The following is a 16,598-nucleotide window of genomic DNA, read 5'->3' as shown; positions in this document are numbered from 1 at the left end:
TTTCTTTTTAAAAAAAAGACAGACAGTGATCCTTGGGCTTCCCCCAGGGCCTTCTGGAGAGAAAGAGGGAGAAAATATGGAGAATACGCCTGTGATGATGAATTTTAAAATGTGCTGCCCTTGTGGAATGCCTTATAAGTTGCTAAGCAGTTGCTATACACACACACATTCAGTGGTATTTGTACAATTTTTTGCTTACTTTGTGATCTTGGGGTGCTAACTGGTTGTATGTTCACTGGTCCTTCAGGTGTTCACACTATAGTATTTGGCTATATTGTCTGTTATATCCCTTCCACTTTAAGATTCCTCTCATTTTTTTTTTTTCAGTGTGAGTCACTAAATGGAGAGGGTTAAGAAAGAATGTGACAATTTTTTAAGTCAAATGAGAATGTATTACCTTAAATTTCAAGTAAATCCTAATCTAGTTTTCTGTACTGAAAGAATTTATTTTTGAGACAAAGAATGTTAGAGTTAAAGGGAAGGGGGTACTTTAAGAATCAGGAGACCAGGGTGCCACACTAGCTGTTTGTGAAATCTCTGATGTTTTAGTAAAAGGCTTGTAAGAATGTATCCTTAATTTAATGTGGAACACTACAAGGTCAGTGATTCATTTGATTGTTTCTTTTCATATTTACCGTTTTTTTTTTATCTTACTATTCTCCTTGCATGTGTTCTGACACTGACGTATATACATTAAATTTTCTGCTATTTCTCCCCACTGATACTTCCTATCATGTCCTAAATGACTAAGAAAGCATTCTTGAAGCTTCCTGCTTCTTTGCCCTTTGCATTCTTAGAAACACCATCACCTCTCCCAGACACGCATAGTAAATAAGTCTGAAAAGGCAAATCCAGCATGGAAAAAACAGCCATTTTACTACTGATGACAAGAAATGAAGACTGAGCAGCATTAACAGCAGCAGCATCATTCTCATTATAATGATGTCACTGTCATTTCTTGAGCTTTTTCTAGGTGCCAGACTATTCCCCCTTGGGGAGATTCAACAAGTAGCATGTTAAAGACTCCCAAAAGCCCTGTAGTCTTTAGAACTTAGTTATTAGTTTAATGACATTGTTTCTTTAGAAATTTGTTTGTATTCTCCCTGCCCCTCAACTTGGCAAGTTTCTCTTTTTGTGCTTCCAATTTAATGATGTGCTATACATTGATTAGTAGGTTTTTCCCTATCTCTCTCAATTACTATTTTTTGGTCAAAGATTTTGTATGTGTATATGGTGGTAATGGTAGAAAAAAGAAAGCATAACATAAAACATACCTTCTTAACCATTTCTAAGTGTACAGTTCAATAGTGTTAATTACATTTACATTACCGTACAACCAATCTCCAGAATCTTATCTTTTAAAGACCAAAACTAAAACTGATAATACCAGCCTACCTTCTGTTTCTATGGATTTGACTAATCTAGATACCTCATTTGAGTGGAATCATAACAGTATTTTTTTGTGTTGTTTGGTTTATTTCATCTAGCAGGTTTCATCCATGTTGTAGCATGTGGCAGACTTTCCTTCATTTTTAAGCTGCATAATAATATGCTGTTAAATATGTACCACATTTTTCTTTATCCATTCACCTGACAATAGATATCTGTGTTGCCTCCATCTCTTGGCTATTATGAATGAGTGCTGCTATGACATGGGTATACATTATATATAAATAATATTTTTTAGCTAAAAATTGAAATAATTTAGTAATTAGGCTCAATGAAATGTGATTATACCACCACTTTTGCATTTCCTATCTATCTCTAGGAGGTTTTCAGAAGCTACTTTAATTTCTTATTCCAAACTCTCCCATTCAGGACAACTTGGTACAGTGAAAACATACTGGTCTAAGGCTCTCGGAAACTGGTCTCGATTCCTAACTTTGCGCATACTGGACATTTGTGCTTCTTCTCTGAGTCCCATACAAGGGACATCATGGGGGAAGCCCTGTGGCAAATCAAAATAGCTCCCATTCATTCTTATTTTTCTCTCGTCTTGTTTTTTATTTATTTTTGCTATTGTTTTTCAGACAGTGTCTCCCTCTGTCATCCAGGCTGGAGTGTAGTGGCACGATCACAGCTCATTCCAGACTGGAACTCCTGAGCTCAAGCGAGCCTCCCTCTTCTCAGCCTTCTGAGTAGCTAGGACTATAGCTCACACCACCATTCCCAGCTAATTCTGCATTTTTTGTAGAGGCAGGGCCTCACTATTGCCCAAGCTAGTCTCAAAACTCCTGGCCTCAGGTAATCCTCCTGTGTCGGACTGCCAAAGTGCTGAGATTATAGGTGTGAGTGATCGTATCCAACCTCATTTATTTTTTATTTATTTATTTAGAGCTACAGTCTCACTCTCTTACCCAGGGTGGAGTGCAGTGGTGCAATCACAGTTCACTGCAGCCTTTACCTCTCAGACTCAAGTGATCCTTCCACCTAAGCTTCTTGCCTAGCTGGAACCACAGGCACGTGCTACCAGGCTTTTTTTTTTTTTTTTTTTTTCAGAGATGAGGTCTCACTATGTTGCTCAGGCTGGTCCTAAACTCCTGTTCAGGTGATCCTTCCACCTCAGCCTCCCCAAAGTGCTGGGATTATAGGTGTGAGCCACTGCACCTGGCTAACTTCTTCTTTTTATAGTGTCTTCTATATATAATATATGGTTCCTCAGAGTTCATTCTTTCAGTAGAATAATTTTCATTGACCTGGTATTAAGGAACAAAGTTAGATGTGATCCTAAAACAGTAGAATTAAAGTGACCAATAGTCATTTTAATCTTTCATGTAGTCAAGTTTAAGTAGTCAAGTTTCTACACAGATACATTATAAAGAGATCAGTAAGGCCCAGAGCAGCTTTATCTCTGGCTGCTAGTTTCTGACATTTTCTACAGAAATGGCTTTTTTTTTTTTTGAGACGGAGTTTCGCTCTTGTTACCCAGGCTGGAGTGCAATGGCGCGATCTCGGCTCACTGCAACCTCCGCCTCCTGGGTTCAGGCAATTCTGCCTCAGCCTCCTGAGTAGCTGGGATTACAGGCACGCGCCACCATGCCCAGCTAATTTTTTGTATTTTTAGTAGAGACAGGGTTTCACCATGTTGACCAGGATGGTCTCGATCTCTTGACCTCGTGGATCCACTCACCTCGGCCTCCCAAAGTGCTGGGATTACAGGCTTGAGCCACCATGCCCAGCCTCAGAAATGGCTTTATAATCTTTTGAAGTTTATTTATTTCTTTATGTCCTGCTCAGCATTTAATCCAGTGTAAATAATATATGTTCAGTTGCCATGTTGGATTTTGAAATGACTTTTCCGGAAAGCCCTTTTATTAGACTGTATGAAGAAGGCAACTTCAGTCTGAAAGATCTTCAGTGTTACTCTTGTACAGCTAGGACAATGCCCGATATGTGGTGATATTCAAGCAGGGCTCAGTTAAGTATTTCTTTGCTAAAAGAATTGCTTCTTTTTTAGCTATGGTACATTATAGGATGGGAGTAATCAGTTTAGTTTGGGAAATCAGAATATTCAAGCACTGACTCAACTCAAGTTGCTAGCTGTCTCTGGCATTAATGTGGAGCACTGAACTGTGATTAAGAACACAGGCTGGGCTGGGTGCAGTGGCTCATGCCTGTAATCCAAGCACTTTGAGAGACCAAGGTAGGAGGGTCACTTGAGGCCAGGAATTTGAGACCAGACTGGGCAGTATAGCAAGACCCTCGTCACTAGAAATTGGCAGAGCATGGTGACATGTACCTGTGGTCCCTGCTACTCAGGAGGCTGAGGTGGGAGGATCACTTAAGTCAAGGCTGCAGTGAGCTATGATCATGCCACTGCACTCCAGCCAGGGCAACAAAGCAAGACCTTGTCTCAAAAGAAACAAAAAACACAGGCTTCTAGGAATCAGACTTGAAATCAAGGCTTTAAATGGATCCCTATCACATGTCCATTGAATGTCTGCCATGAACAGGCATTGTATATACTCATGAAAAGATCACCTGTCATTTGAACTTTTATTATTTATAGAATGCCTGTTCTCTAACACTAGCCTACTGTGTTGATTATTAGAAAAATATTTAGTTAACTTCCTGAATTCTAAATGTAGAAGTTTGGATTATCTCAAATAAGATGATGATATGAAGACAAGTTTGCTTATTTGTATTTTCTAAAGTATTTTAGGAAATCAATCTAAATATGTATTTTTTTAATTTGCATTTTTATTTATTTCTAGGCCTATCATGGTCACCATCAAGCACTGGAAGTGTTGGTACAGTCTTTATTAGACCTAGATGTCAGAAATAGTAGTGGAAGAACACCTCTAGATCTTGCAGCATTTAAGGGCCATGTTGAATGTGTGGATGTACTCATTAATCAGGGAGCCTCAATCTTAGTAAAAGATTACATTTTGAAGAGGACACCTATACATGCAGCAGGTATGCCCGATATTATACTTGATTTATTTATAACCTCCTATTCGATACTCATTTTCAATTTCTGGTATATAATATTTCTGGTTAATTGTCTTTAAAATTCTGACTTTTTTTTTCCAAATCATATATGGATTCTTTGACCCCATCAAATAACTTCATTCATACAAAGCCTCAGTCATTCATACACATCAGGAGTATCCTCAGTGTTCAAGGAACTTAAATATAGTGTATTATACCAACCCAAGTAAACCAAGTACAAAATATATAAAATTATTTACATGTAAGTCCTAGATTACCAGCTTCTATGCAAGAAGAGGAGTAAAAATAGATTAGTATTTGAAACAAACTTTATGCCTGGCTTAAGACCTCCCTCATGCTCAAGTCTGTCCCACACAAGTGTTTAAAAAGTCATTAAAATATACTCCCCTGCTCTGATGAAAAAAACCTCCTGGGCACAAAAGATTTAAGTGTCTTTGTGTAGCTCCCTTCCTCCTGTGACCTCTCCTGGAAAACAACCTGGGCTGCCTCCTTGCTGATACCTTCTGCAATCTTAGGGGGCCCTCAGTGGGGCGGTGGCAGTGGATTCATCTTTTGACGATAGCTGTAGATGCTAACATTGGCCATTTCTATGTCACACCTACTGGTTACCCTTTCAGGACAATTCTGCAGACAGAAGCCCCACTACCCTCGAAGCTTAGGTAGGGTAGAATCAGAGATTCACCTGTGTTGTTTTGAAGGCTGTGTTACAGGCTTGACTTATCTCTGGACTTATCCCTGTAAAACCTAGTGGCCTGAAGACCTAAAAAATGTCAGCTTGACTCTTCGAAGGTTTCCAGACCCAAGGATATTACCAGGGGCTGTGACTTTCTGCGGAAAATTTTGACTTTAATTGGTAAAATGATTGTATTCTCATGGAATATCAACAACAAGACTATCATTGCTTAAAAACTTATCCACCTTAGAAGTTGGATTTATGTAATAGTCTAACTTCTCAAACACTTTATCAACAAAACAATGCAGTATTTATTTCTTTCTGATAGAAGTTATTTTGGATTGGTATAATCTTTAATTTAAAAAATGATACACGTTTCGCCTTATTTTACCAGTGTACTGCATTAACATTTATGCATACAGGCTTTACAGAGCACCTACTTTATTCAAGAACTATTCCATATTGTGATGTTATGATGTAGCAGATACGTTAAAAAAGGTCTATAACCAAGTCAATGAAATGTCTTTCTACCCACTGTGTATCACTGGCAGATGCAGATTCACAACTTTTTTTATATGGAGTGATCCTTAACACATTTGAATACATGCCTTGGATTTTTTTTCCAGTACTTTGGGAAGCTTACATTTTAGAAGACTATTGATAACACCCACTGTTGCTCCCAGAGTTGCCCTTCAAAGCTATCAGATGTTCAAGCAGTGCTGAGAAAAATATTAATAGATGAGAACGTCTGATAAACATACATACACTACTATATGGTTTGAACAAGAGGTCAAAATGCATTACTTTCTTTTATTCTGAAAAAGTGAAGTTATATCTACAACTAGAAAAATTACATCATAATTACAGATCATATGCAGAACTAATTTAAAGCTTTCATGGAATGGTTGCACTCTTAATAGGTAAATACTGAACTGAGACATTAGCCAGTCCCTTAGTAGTAGTTAACCAATGCCATTATAGTTCAGCGTAAGTCCTACCTACAAAGAGCCACAGGTTACTGTTAGTGCCTACCTATTCAATAAATCTAAGACTTGTGTCTATAGATGCCTTTCAAATTTGGAGGTCTATAGAGAGCGTCTATATATCTTGAAAAGAACATTGAGGTTTTTTTCTGGAGGTTTATCAGTCCTTTCCCATGGTGATGCTGTACTTGGTGTTTGGGTCATTGAAGTTAGATGACGTAAACATTCATTAGTAGCTACTGTGCACTGAGTGTAAGTGAACTGACTTGAGAAATGATGGGTCAAATAAGATCTCTTTGAACATCGCCAAGTGTTAAGACACTGTGTTTTATTGATAAGCTGTGAGAGCTGCTGGCAGAGTTCAGCATACAAATTGGACTAAGGTGAGAGAGGTGGTTTAAGCCACAAGTTTTAATTAGTAACTTAGCATTTAATGTAACTGTCAGTACTGTAGAATATTCGGCCCCTAGCTTGCTTTTGCTAGTTTTGTCATCTTTTAATCAGGAGAAATAGTGATAGATGTTCCTTTCTGTATCATATGCAAGATACATTTTTTCTAATTACCAATATATTCTTTAAACTTCAGATTTTGTATATGTGAACAGGATCTGAATTTTGGCAGAGGATTTAACTTACTTCAGAAACTATTTTCTTTGGACTACTTCTGCTTGTACCCCTGCCCATTTTATGCATTTAGACTTAACAAACGCATTCTTTAGATGTAACATTTTTCTTGTACTCTGTATATATCATTTGAAATTATTTCAGTCATAAATAACAGAGTACCCAACCGAAAATAGTTTAAAGGATGGGGCTTAGTCTCTCTCATACAATATCCAAAGGCAGGCTGGGCACAGTGGCTCACACCTGTAATCCCACCACTTTGGGAGGCCAAAGCAGGTGGATCGCAAGGTCAGGAGTTAAAGATAAGCCTGGTCAAGATGGTGAAACCCCATCTCTACTAAAAATACAAAAAAATTAAGCCGGGCATGGTGGCGGGCGCCTGTAATCCTGGCTACTCGGAAGGCTGAGGCAGAGAATTGCTTGAACCCACAAGGTAGAGGTGGCAGTGAGCAGAGATCGCACCACTGCACTCTCCAGCCTAGGCAACAAAGTGAGACTCCACCTTCAAAAAAAAAAAAAAAAAAAAAATGTCCAGAGGTAGATGCAGTTCCAGGGTTGGTTGATTCTACAATGGTGTCAGAGCTCTGAACTAAATTCTGTTATTCTCTTATGTTTCCATTCATGTTGCAGGATGAGTGCTGCTGCTTTTAAGGATTGCACCTAAAATCAGGAGGGAGTGGGGGCTTTGCATTATCAGAGATAAAAGTATTCCCAGCAGCCTGCTAGACTTACCAGCATGTCAGTAGTCAGACCTGGTCCCTGTGCTGCTCACCTTAAAACTGATCACTATCAGAGGAGAACGTGTTGTTGTTATTGACTTGGTCCAGTCATGATATCATTCCTTTGCTAGAGGCAAGCCCCTCTTCCTGACTACATTGCCAGAAAGCTAAATAAAATGAGCATTCTTTTAGAAGCAGATGATAAGGGATGGTGCTGGTTAGGCAGTCTGCCTGTCATATTTTACTGTGAGGAATTCGTATTTGTTCAGCTTTACCAGTCAAAGGCAGAAGAAACCTTCTTTGTACCTATAGATACTTTCATTCTTGCATATTACATTCAGTGAAACTATCCCAAAGTTAAATTCTAGATGTGCTCTAAGATGGACATTTTTTATTTTATCATTATATATAATTACTGAAATTTTAAAATTTCACTTTACAGCAACAAATGGTCATTCAGAATGCTTACGGCTATTAATAGGAAATGCAGAACCGCAGAATGCAGTAGATATTCAAGATGGAAATGGACAGTAAGTTTCGATAGATAATTGTTGCATCACAGAAAGGCGTATTTCGAAAACCAGAATACAGTCTTAAGTGAGCACTGAACCTATTCCTGTTGTTGCTCAGGACGCCTCTGATGCTGTCTGTTCTCAACGGGCACACAGACTGTGTTTACTCATTGCTGAACAAAGGAGCAAATGTAGATGCCAAAGATAAATGGGGAAGGACAGCATTGCATAGAGGGGTAAGCAGAAATATGCTCTTTCCTTTCAAAAAGCTTTTATGACCTCATACCACCTAGCACTAAACTAGGTTATGTTTATTTTTTCTTTATTAAATGTTTATCAAATAGTCTTTACTATTCCTTTCAATTTCTTAGTTTTTGGTTTTCTTTGGGTTTTTTGTTTGTTTGGTTGGTTGGTTTTGTTTGAGAGGGAGTTTCCCTCTTGTTGCCCAGGCTGGAGTGCAATGGCGCTATCTCGGCTCACTGCAACCTCTGCTTCTCGGGTTCAAGCGATTTTCCTGAACTCAGCCTTCTCATGTAGCTGGGATTATAGGCATGTGCCACCATGCCTGGCTAATTTTGTATTTTTAGTGGAGACGGGGTTTCTCCATGTTGGTCAGGCTGGTCTCGAACTCCTGACCACAGGTGATCCATCCACCTCAGCCTCCCAAAGTGCTAGGATTACAGTCGTGAGCCACTGTGCCCAGCCAGTATCTTAGTTTTTACTTGCATTGTTCTAGAGATTAATCTAGATTAAAACTTAATCTAGAAAACAATGTTAGAACAAAATTTTAAAACCCTAAAACTTTGAGTAGAATTAATGGCAACTTGGGTTTTTTCCATTATCTCACTTTCTTATAGACTCTTTTTTTTTTTTTTTTTTTGAGATGGAGTTCCGCTCTTGTTACCCAGGCTGGAGTGCAATGGCACTATCTCGGCTCACCGCAACCTCCGCCTCCTGGATTCAGGCAATTCTCCTCCCTCAGCCTCCTGAGTAGCTGGGACTACAGGCACGCGCCACCATGCCCAGCTAATTTTTTGTATTTTTAGTAGAGATGGGTTTTCACCATGTTGACCAGGATGGTCTCAATCTCTTAACCTCGTGATCCACCCACCTCGGCCTCCCAAAGTGCTGGGATTACAGGCATGAGCCACCACACCCGGCTCTTGTATACTTTTTCACCTTTGAAATATTTTCATTGAATACTAAGTTTCTCTTGTCCTGTTTTCATACTGTTTGCATTTTGACAGTTACTGCTATAACTGAATTTTTAAACCACTTCCAATAAAAATATAGAATCACTCAAAATGATAAATGGCTTTGATTAATAGAAGGATATAGGGTGTATGGTTTTTTAAATTTTTTCTATTTCTTTTTTTTTTTGAGATGGAGTCTTGCTCTGTCATCAGGCTGGAGTGCAGTGGTGCAATCTTGGCTCACTGCAACCTCGGCCTCCCAGGTTCAAGCAATTCTCCTGCCTCAGCCTCCTGAATAATTGGGATTACAGGCGTCAGCCACCATGTCCAGCTAATTTTTACATTTTTAGTAGAGACAGGGCTTCACCATGTTGGCCAGGATGGTCTCGATCTCCTTACCTTGTGATTTGCCCGCCTCAGCCTCCCCAAGTTCTAGGTTTACAGGCCTGAGCTGCCGTGCCCAGCCTAAAATCTTTTCATTAGCCGAGGTTGGCATGTAATGTTTAGCATAATATGTTTGACCACCTGTAAATTATTTTCTTTCAGGCAGTTACAGGCCATGAAGAATGTGTAGATGCATTACTTCAACATGGTGCTAAGTGCTTACTTCGGGATAGCAGGGGCCGGACACCTATACACCTGTCTGCAGCCTGTGGACACATTGGTGTTCTTGGAGCCCTTTTGCAGTCAGCAGCATCTATGGATGCAAATCCAGCCATAGCAGACAATCATGGATATACAGCGCTTCACTGGGCTTGCTACAATGGTTAAGTATACAAACACAAATGCATATCATTCTGTACTGAACAGAGATAAGTATAATATATTCAGATAGTAATGAGAATGACATATTTATAAGGCAGATTTTAAGTTTAAAATTAGTAAAAACCTTGGGAATAATTTATGTAGGCTCACTTACTAGTAATAATTACTGTGTAGGCTCACCAAAGCCAAGACAGTAGTTGTTAATGGTGTTCTGAGATAAGCCATGAAGTATTTTCTAGGTTTTTCTTTTTCTTTTTAGTTTTGGTAGGATCTTGCTGTGTTGCCCAGGCTGGTCTTGAACTCCTGGCCTCAGGTGATCCTCCCACATTAGCCTCCTAGAGTGTTAGGATTGTAGGGATGAGTCACCATGCAGCCTGAGGTTTTTCTTAGATCTTTATTTCAACAAATATTTTTAATTTTTAGGAGGTTTTTACAGTATTTCCAGTGCTTTCATATGGTATGCTTATATTTTGATTGTGTTCTTTTACCTTTTCTGTATAGTCCCACAGTGTTGCCCAGGCTGGTCTCGAACTATTGGGCTTAAGCGGTCCTCCCACATCGGACTCCCCAAGTGCTGGGATTACAGGCATTAGCCCTTGTACTCATCCATGTTCTTTTATTTTCTAAATACAATTGTATTAGGAAAAAATGACCAAAAGTAGGAGAAACAGTGAGATGCATCACATTCTAAACTGAAATCTATGTATGTTTTCTGAGCACTTTGCAAGATAACATTCTCATATCACCACTGACATCCATGCTCAATGTTGTAAAGGAATAAAATCCTAGCAGTTCTTAGAATTATAAACTTTGATGGGTTAACTTTGCTACATGGTTAGAAGAGATTTTCTTTGGCCTCCTATAGGCTCACAGTCAGAGTCATCGCTTTTGTACGTAGACTCACAAAAGGTCATTTAGGGAAGCATAAAGCTATTTTGAAGGTATAGATACTAAAAATGGAGTTTGGCTTATGAAATACTACTAATTAAAATAATTTACATAATGAAGCATGTTGAGATATTAATCTTTTCCTTGTGCAGGGCAATAGATTTGGTCATCTTAGAAAACTCAGGTACATTGGCCAGCCACGGTGGCTCAAGCCTATAACCCAGCACTTTGGGAGGCCGAGGCGGGTGGATCACAAGGTCAAGAGATCGAGACCATCCTGGTCAACATGGTGAAACCCCGTCTCTACTAAAAATACAAAAAATTAGCTGGGCATGGTGGCACGTGCCTGTAATCCCAGCTACTCAGGAGGCTGAGGCAGGAGAATTGCCTGAACCCAGGAGGCGGAGGTTGCAGTGAGCCGAGATCGCGCCATTGCACTCCAGCCTGGGTAACAAGAGCGAAACTCCATCCCAAAAGAAAAAAAAAAGAAAGAAAACTCAGGTACATTATATACAGTGTAAGCATCAGTCTTGTCAAAGTTTAAGCTTCGGGCTTTAGCAGAGAAATTAGAGGTTTTAAAATTTGTTTTCAATTTCAGTGTAGCTTCAAGATTAATATTCATTATGACAGCAGATCTACAAAGCTGTAGTTCACAATTCTAATAGCCTTCCCTCAAAATGTAGAGATAACGCAAATTGCCTCTTTAGATAAATATCCATTTGCTAAAATAAATAAGTATAATATCTGTTCTTAAATCAGACTGCCATACCATTAGTTGAGATTTGCTATCTTTCTGTAATACGCCATTTTATGGTTCCTTCACTGGGAGCCGTTAGGACAAAGTTATCAAGTTATAGCAAAAGAGGAAGAAGCTGAATCTTGTAAAAGTATGACTTCATTAAATGTCTTCACAAGTATTTCTGAAATACAATATTTAGATTTTCATATTAATCCTTATACCAAACTTGGGAGTTACTTTTTTTTTTTGAGACGGAGTCTTGCTCTGTCACCCAGGCTGGAGTGCAATGGCGTACTCAAGGCTTACCAATACCTCTGCCTCTTGAGTTCAAGCGATTCTCCTGCCTCAGCCTCCGGAGTAGCTGGGATTACAGGCACATGACACCACGCCCAGCTGATTTTTGTATTTTTAGTAGAGACAGGGTTTCACCATGTTGGTCAGGCTGACCTTGTGATCCGCAGCCTCAGCCTCCCATAGTGCTGGGATTACAGGCGTGAGCCACCGCACCTGACCCTGGGAGTTGGATTCTTTTGCTCTGAGAAACTTTTAGGCTCTTGAAGTTTGTCCTGTGATTACTGTTGGTTATCCTTTAGCTGAGTACTGATAGTACCATAAAATCTTGAATAGTTAAATCCGTTGCTCATTCAACAATGGATTGAATTAACAAGCTTAGTTTAGTCTCTTTCCTTTTTATTACCTTAAGTCCTTAACCAAAAGAGTTTTGAAAACTATAAAAACCTTTGGTGTTTGATTTCTCTTTTTCTCATTTCTACTCACTAAGACAAGTAGAAGTCAATGTAGTGAAGTTGGCCAGGGACTAGTACTCGTACTAGTACAAAGAAGATCCTGTATTTTGCCATTGATGTTTGATTTGTTTCCATACTGTGACTTGACATTTTGCAAGTATAAGGAAAACCCAGAATACCTAATATAGTGGGTGAGAAAATAAATACAAATGTGAGTTGTGTTTCAGTAAAAATGTCAGTGAGATAAAACTGTTTAGAAGCAAAGACTTATTCCTTAATTTTTTTAAAAAATACATCCCTGAAGATTAACCACTGGAAAAATCACACCATGAGATATTTTTCTTCAGGAAGAACATTTATTATAAATATACTGCTGTAACTGTCCTTTGGAGAGTGCTTTCTATTATAATATTTATCAGATCTATATGTAGAAGAGTTTCCCTAAAGTGAGTTCCTACTCTATCACTGCTAAATTTAGACTCTAAGCATGTTTTGTACAAGAGACAGAATTTTGCAGAACTGCATCCCTGGTTGCCATTTAAAGATCATAACAGATGTGTCTGATTTTCACTCTGTAGCAAAATTGTGGTGATTCTGAATTTGAGCTGGAAGGAATTAAATATGTGTTGGCTATATGCAATAAATGACTATATAGACAATCTAAAATTAATACTGTATTTATAGCCAAAAGCCCATTTTATAATTTGACATTCTGAAAGTAGAATATGTAAAATTGTTTTACTTTGACTAGTAATTATTGTACAGCTATAAAGAAGATTGGAAGCACTCCAACAGATCAGAAAACCACCTTTCTCTCAAAATTAAAATGAAATGATTGCTGAGTTTTGGAAGGACTAGCTGTAGATACTAAAAGTCCACAATTTCAGTTTATATAGTCATTCAGTCACAGAACTTAACAATTCTTATGTGTTCCTTTAAAAAATGTGTTCATTTTTATGAAGCTCTAAACATCCTCAGCATAGCCTCTGAAACTCAAGAGGAGGACCCAGTTTACCATTCTATACAATGATAGAAAGTTATGAGATTGTCTGGTTGATATCACCCAGTAATGATTTTTGGAGGTAACCAAGAGCCCCACTGCTCCCTTTTTTCTCAATCTGTATTCAGATAGTGAGTGGCTCTCAAACCCTTTGGTCTCAGGAACTATGGATTGATATTCACTGTATTAGAAATTGGAAGTAAGAAGGTTTTAAATACTTATTGATTTATCTTTAAATAATGTCTATTACATGTTAACATAAAAAATCTTTTTTTATGAAAACTATTTTCCAAAAGTATTTTCTTTTTAGTGAGAAGAGTAGCACATTTCTTTATAGCTAGTTTAAGAGAATAGTTGGGTTCTCATGTCTATGTTTTTATTCACATCTTTTTTGCATCACCCCATGGTTCCCCAGGCCACAGTTGAAGAACACGTATACCTGGAGAATGGGAGGCTCTTAAGTCAACAATGAACAACTTTCCATTGCTGTATCTTAGTAATGAGTTAACATTCAGAACAATGGAATGAAAGCAGTTTCTCAACCTCAGCACTATGACATTTTGGGCCAGGTGATGACTGCAGGGGACTCTGCAGTGCACTGCAAGATGTTTAGCAGCATCATTGGTTTCTACTCACTAGATGCCAGTTGCAGTGCCCCACCTTCAGTTGTGACAAACAAAAATGTCTGCAGTAATTGCCACACACAGTATCTCCTGAGGGGAACATCCACTTGAAAACTACTTAAATTAGAGAAAAGAACTGACAAAAGATGGAACACAATTACAGGTTTTTCTAAAAATTATTTTTCCACGACTGTAGGATAAAGTTTAAGCTGATTAAGTTTGAGAGATTTTAAAAGAAAAGAATATATAACATCACCTTTGTAGGCAAATACTAAACCATGAAAATACATAAAGAGGCTGAGTAAGAATCTAATTTATTCCTAAAGCAGATCCCAAATGACTAATGAAATAAAATAAGCAACATTTTATTTATAGTAATTAGGGTACTTTTATTAAATTAAAACCCTGGCTTTGAAATTAGGGTAAGAAAATCTGAAGTTTGGATTTTTCTGTTTTTGAAGTTGCTGTTAAAAACTATGGACCAGATATTGATCAGTAGTCAGTACAGTCAGACCTCCATATCCATGGGTCCCCCATCCATGAATTCAACTAAATGTTGATCTGAAATATAGTTAGGCTGAACTTGTACAGACTTTTTTTTTTTTTTTGTGTCATTATTCCCTAAATACAACGTAACAACTTTTATATAGCATTTACATTGAATTAAGTTGTAAGTAATCTAGAGATAAAGGATATGAGAAGATGTGCATAGGTTATATGCGGATAAACTATTTTGTATAAGGGACTATGGATTTTTGCTGTTTGGGGGGTCCTGGACCCAATCTCCCAAGGATACCAAGGACAGTATACTTGTCCTTTACCACAGCAATATCATTTTGGTAGGAAATTGTCCTACAAAAATACTTTCTAAAATAGAAACAGAATGCTGGGCATGGTGGCTCACACCTGTAATCCAGGAGGCTGAGGCAGGCAGATCTCTTGAGCTCAGGAATTCAAGACCAGCCTGAGCAACATGGCAAAATTTCGTGTCTACAAAATATCAAAAAATTAGCCACATGTGGTAGTCTTGCACCTGTTGCAGCCACTTGGGAGGCTAAGGTGGGAAGATAGCTTGAGCCCTGGAGGGTGAGGCTGCAGTGAGCCATGATCATGCCACTATACTTCAACTTGGGCAACACAGCAAGACCCTGTCTCAAAAAATTGTTTTAACAAAATAAAAATTAAAATACCAGAATGTGGCCGGGCGCGGTGGCTCAAGCCTGTAATCCCAGCACTTTGGGAGGCCGAGGCGGGTGGATCATGAGGTCAAGAGATCAAGACCATCCTGGTCAACATGGTGAAACCCTGTCTCTACTAAAAATACAAAAATTAGCTGGGCATGGTGGTGCGTGCCTGTAGTCCAAGCTATTCAGGAGGCTGAGGCAGGAGAATTGCCTGAACCCAGGAAGCGGAGGTTGCAGTGAGCCAAGATCGCACCATTGCACTCCCACCTGGGTGACAAGAGCAAAACTCCGTCTCAAAAAAAAAAAAAAAACCAGAATGTTTCATTACAGCATTGTTGATATCATAAAGAATTTTTTTAAGCTAGCAATCATTTAAAAATCTATAATTAGATTAAATCAGGATACACTCTGATACTGTGAAGCTCTTTAGAACATTAAAGAGTAAGATTTTGGGCCGGGCGACGTAGCTCACATCTGTAATCCCAGCACTTTGGGAGCCACAGTAGGCGGATCACGAGGTCAAGATATTGAAACCATCCTGGTCAACATGGTGAAACCCCGTCTCTGCTAAAAAAATACAAAAATTAACTTGGCATGGTAGCACACGCCTGTAGTCCCAGCTACTCAAGAGGCTGAGGCAGGAGAATTGCTTGAACCCAGAGGTGGAAGTTGCAGTGAGCTGAGATCACGCCACAGCACTCCAGCCTGGGTGACAGAGCGAGACTTTGTTTAAAAAAAAAGATTTCTATATATGCTATTATAGAAGGATATGTGTAGTTACATTAATAAAAAGCAAGTTACAGAATTAAACTTCCCACTGCCATTTAAAAAAAAAAAACTAGAAAGTACAATCATCTCTCATTTGCCGTTGAGGATTGGTTTCCAGGACCCTTTGTGAATACCAAAACCGACAGGTGCTCAAGTAAGTCCCTTATATAAAATGAGATAGTATTTGCATATAACCTATGCACATTTCTCTGCTATACTTTAAATCATCTCTGGATTACTTTTTTTTTTTTTTTTTTGAGACAGAGTCTTGCTATCGCCCGGGCTGGAATGCAGTGATGCAGTCTCAGCTCACTGCAACCTCCGCCTCACGGGTTCAAGCGATTCTTTTGCCTCAGCCTCCCACGTAGCTGGGACTGCATGTGCCTGCCACCATGCCCAGCTAATTTTTGTATTTTTAGTAGAGACGAGGTTTCACCATGTTGGCCTCCCAAAGGGCTGGGATTACAGGCATGAGCCACCATGCCTAGCCTGGATTACTTATAATAGCCAGTGTAATGTAAATGGTAGGTAAATATGTAAATAACTGGTATGCTGTATTTAGGGTATATGACAAAAGAAAAAAGTCTGCTCTGTTTTTCCCCCCCAAATATTTTTAATCTGGGGTTGGTTGAATTGATGAATGTAGAACCCATGGATACAGAGAGGCAACTATATGTATTTGTGTGCGTGCAGTTGTATATGCCTAGAAGTTTTCTGAACCTACTGGTA

At 38.8% G+C, this 16,598-nt stretch overlaps 1 protein-coding gene across 21 annotated transcripts in view; it reads left to right on the top strand.

Moving 5' to 3' along the window:
- The window catches only part of ANKRD28 (ankyrin repeat domain 28), a 208,642-nt gene that overhangs the window by 179,081 nt on the left and 12,963 nt on the right, over nt 1–16,598 (top strand). For all 21 annotated transcript variants that reach the window (XR_013528648.1, XR_013528652.1, XR_013528650.1 and 18 more), the window contains 4 exons: nt 4,215–4,416; nt 7,894–7,981; nt 8,082–8,199; nt 9,703–9,922. Coding sequence is in view for 15 of the 21 variants with exons in the window: in XM_035278351.3 (XP_035134242.1) it covers nt 4,215–4,416; nt 7,894–7,981; nt 8,082–8,199; nt 9,703–9,922 (628 nt within the window). In the remaining 6 variants the exon portion in view is untranslated. The remainder of the gene's footprint in view (nt 1–4,214; nt 4,417–7,893; nt 7,982–8,081; nt 8,200–9,702; nt 9,923–16,598) is intronic.

Source organism: Callithrix jacchus, chromosome 17 (genome assembly GCF_049354715.1).
Source record: "Callithrix jacchus isolate 240 chromosome 17, calJac240_pri, whole genome shotgun sequence".
In the NCBI taxonomy this organism is placed as follows: domain Eukaryota; kingdom Metazoa; phylum Chordata; class Mammalia; order Primates; family Cebidae; genus Callithrix; species Callithrix jacchus.
This window is presented reverse-complemented; position numbering and strand designations above follow the sequence as displayed.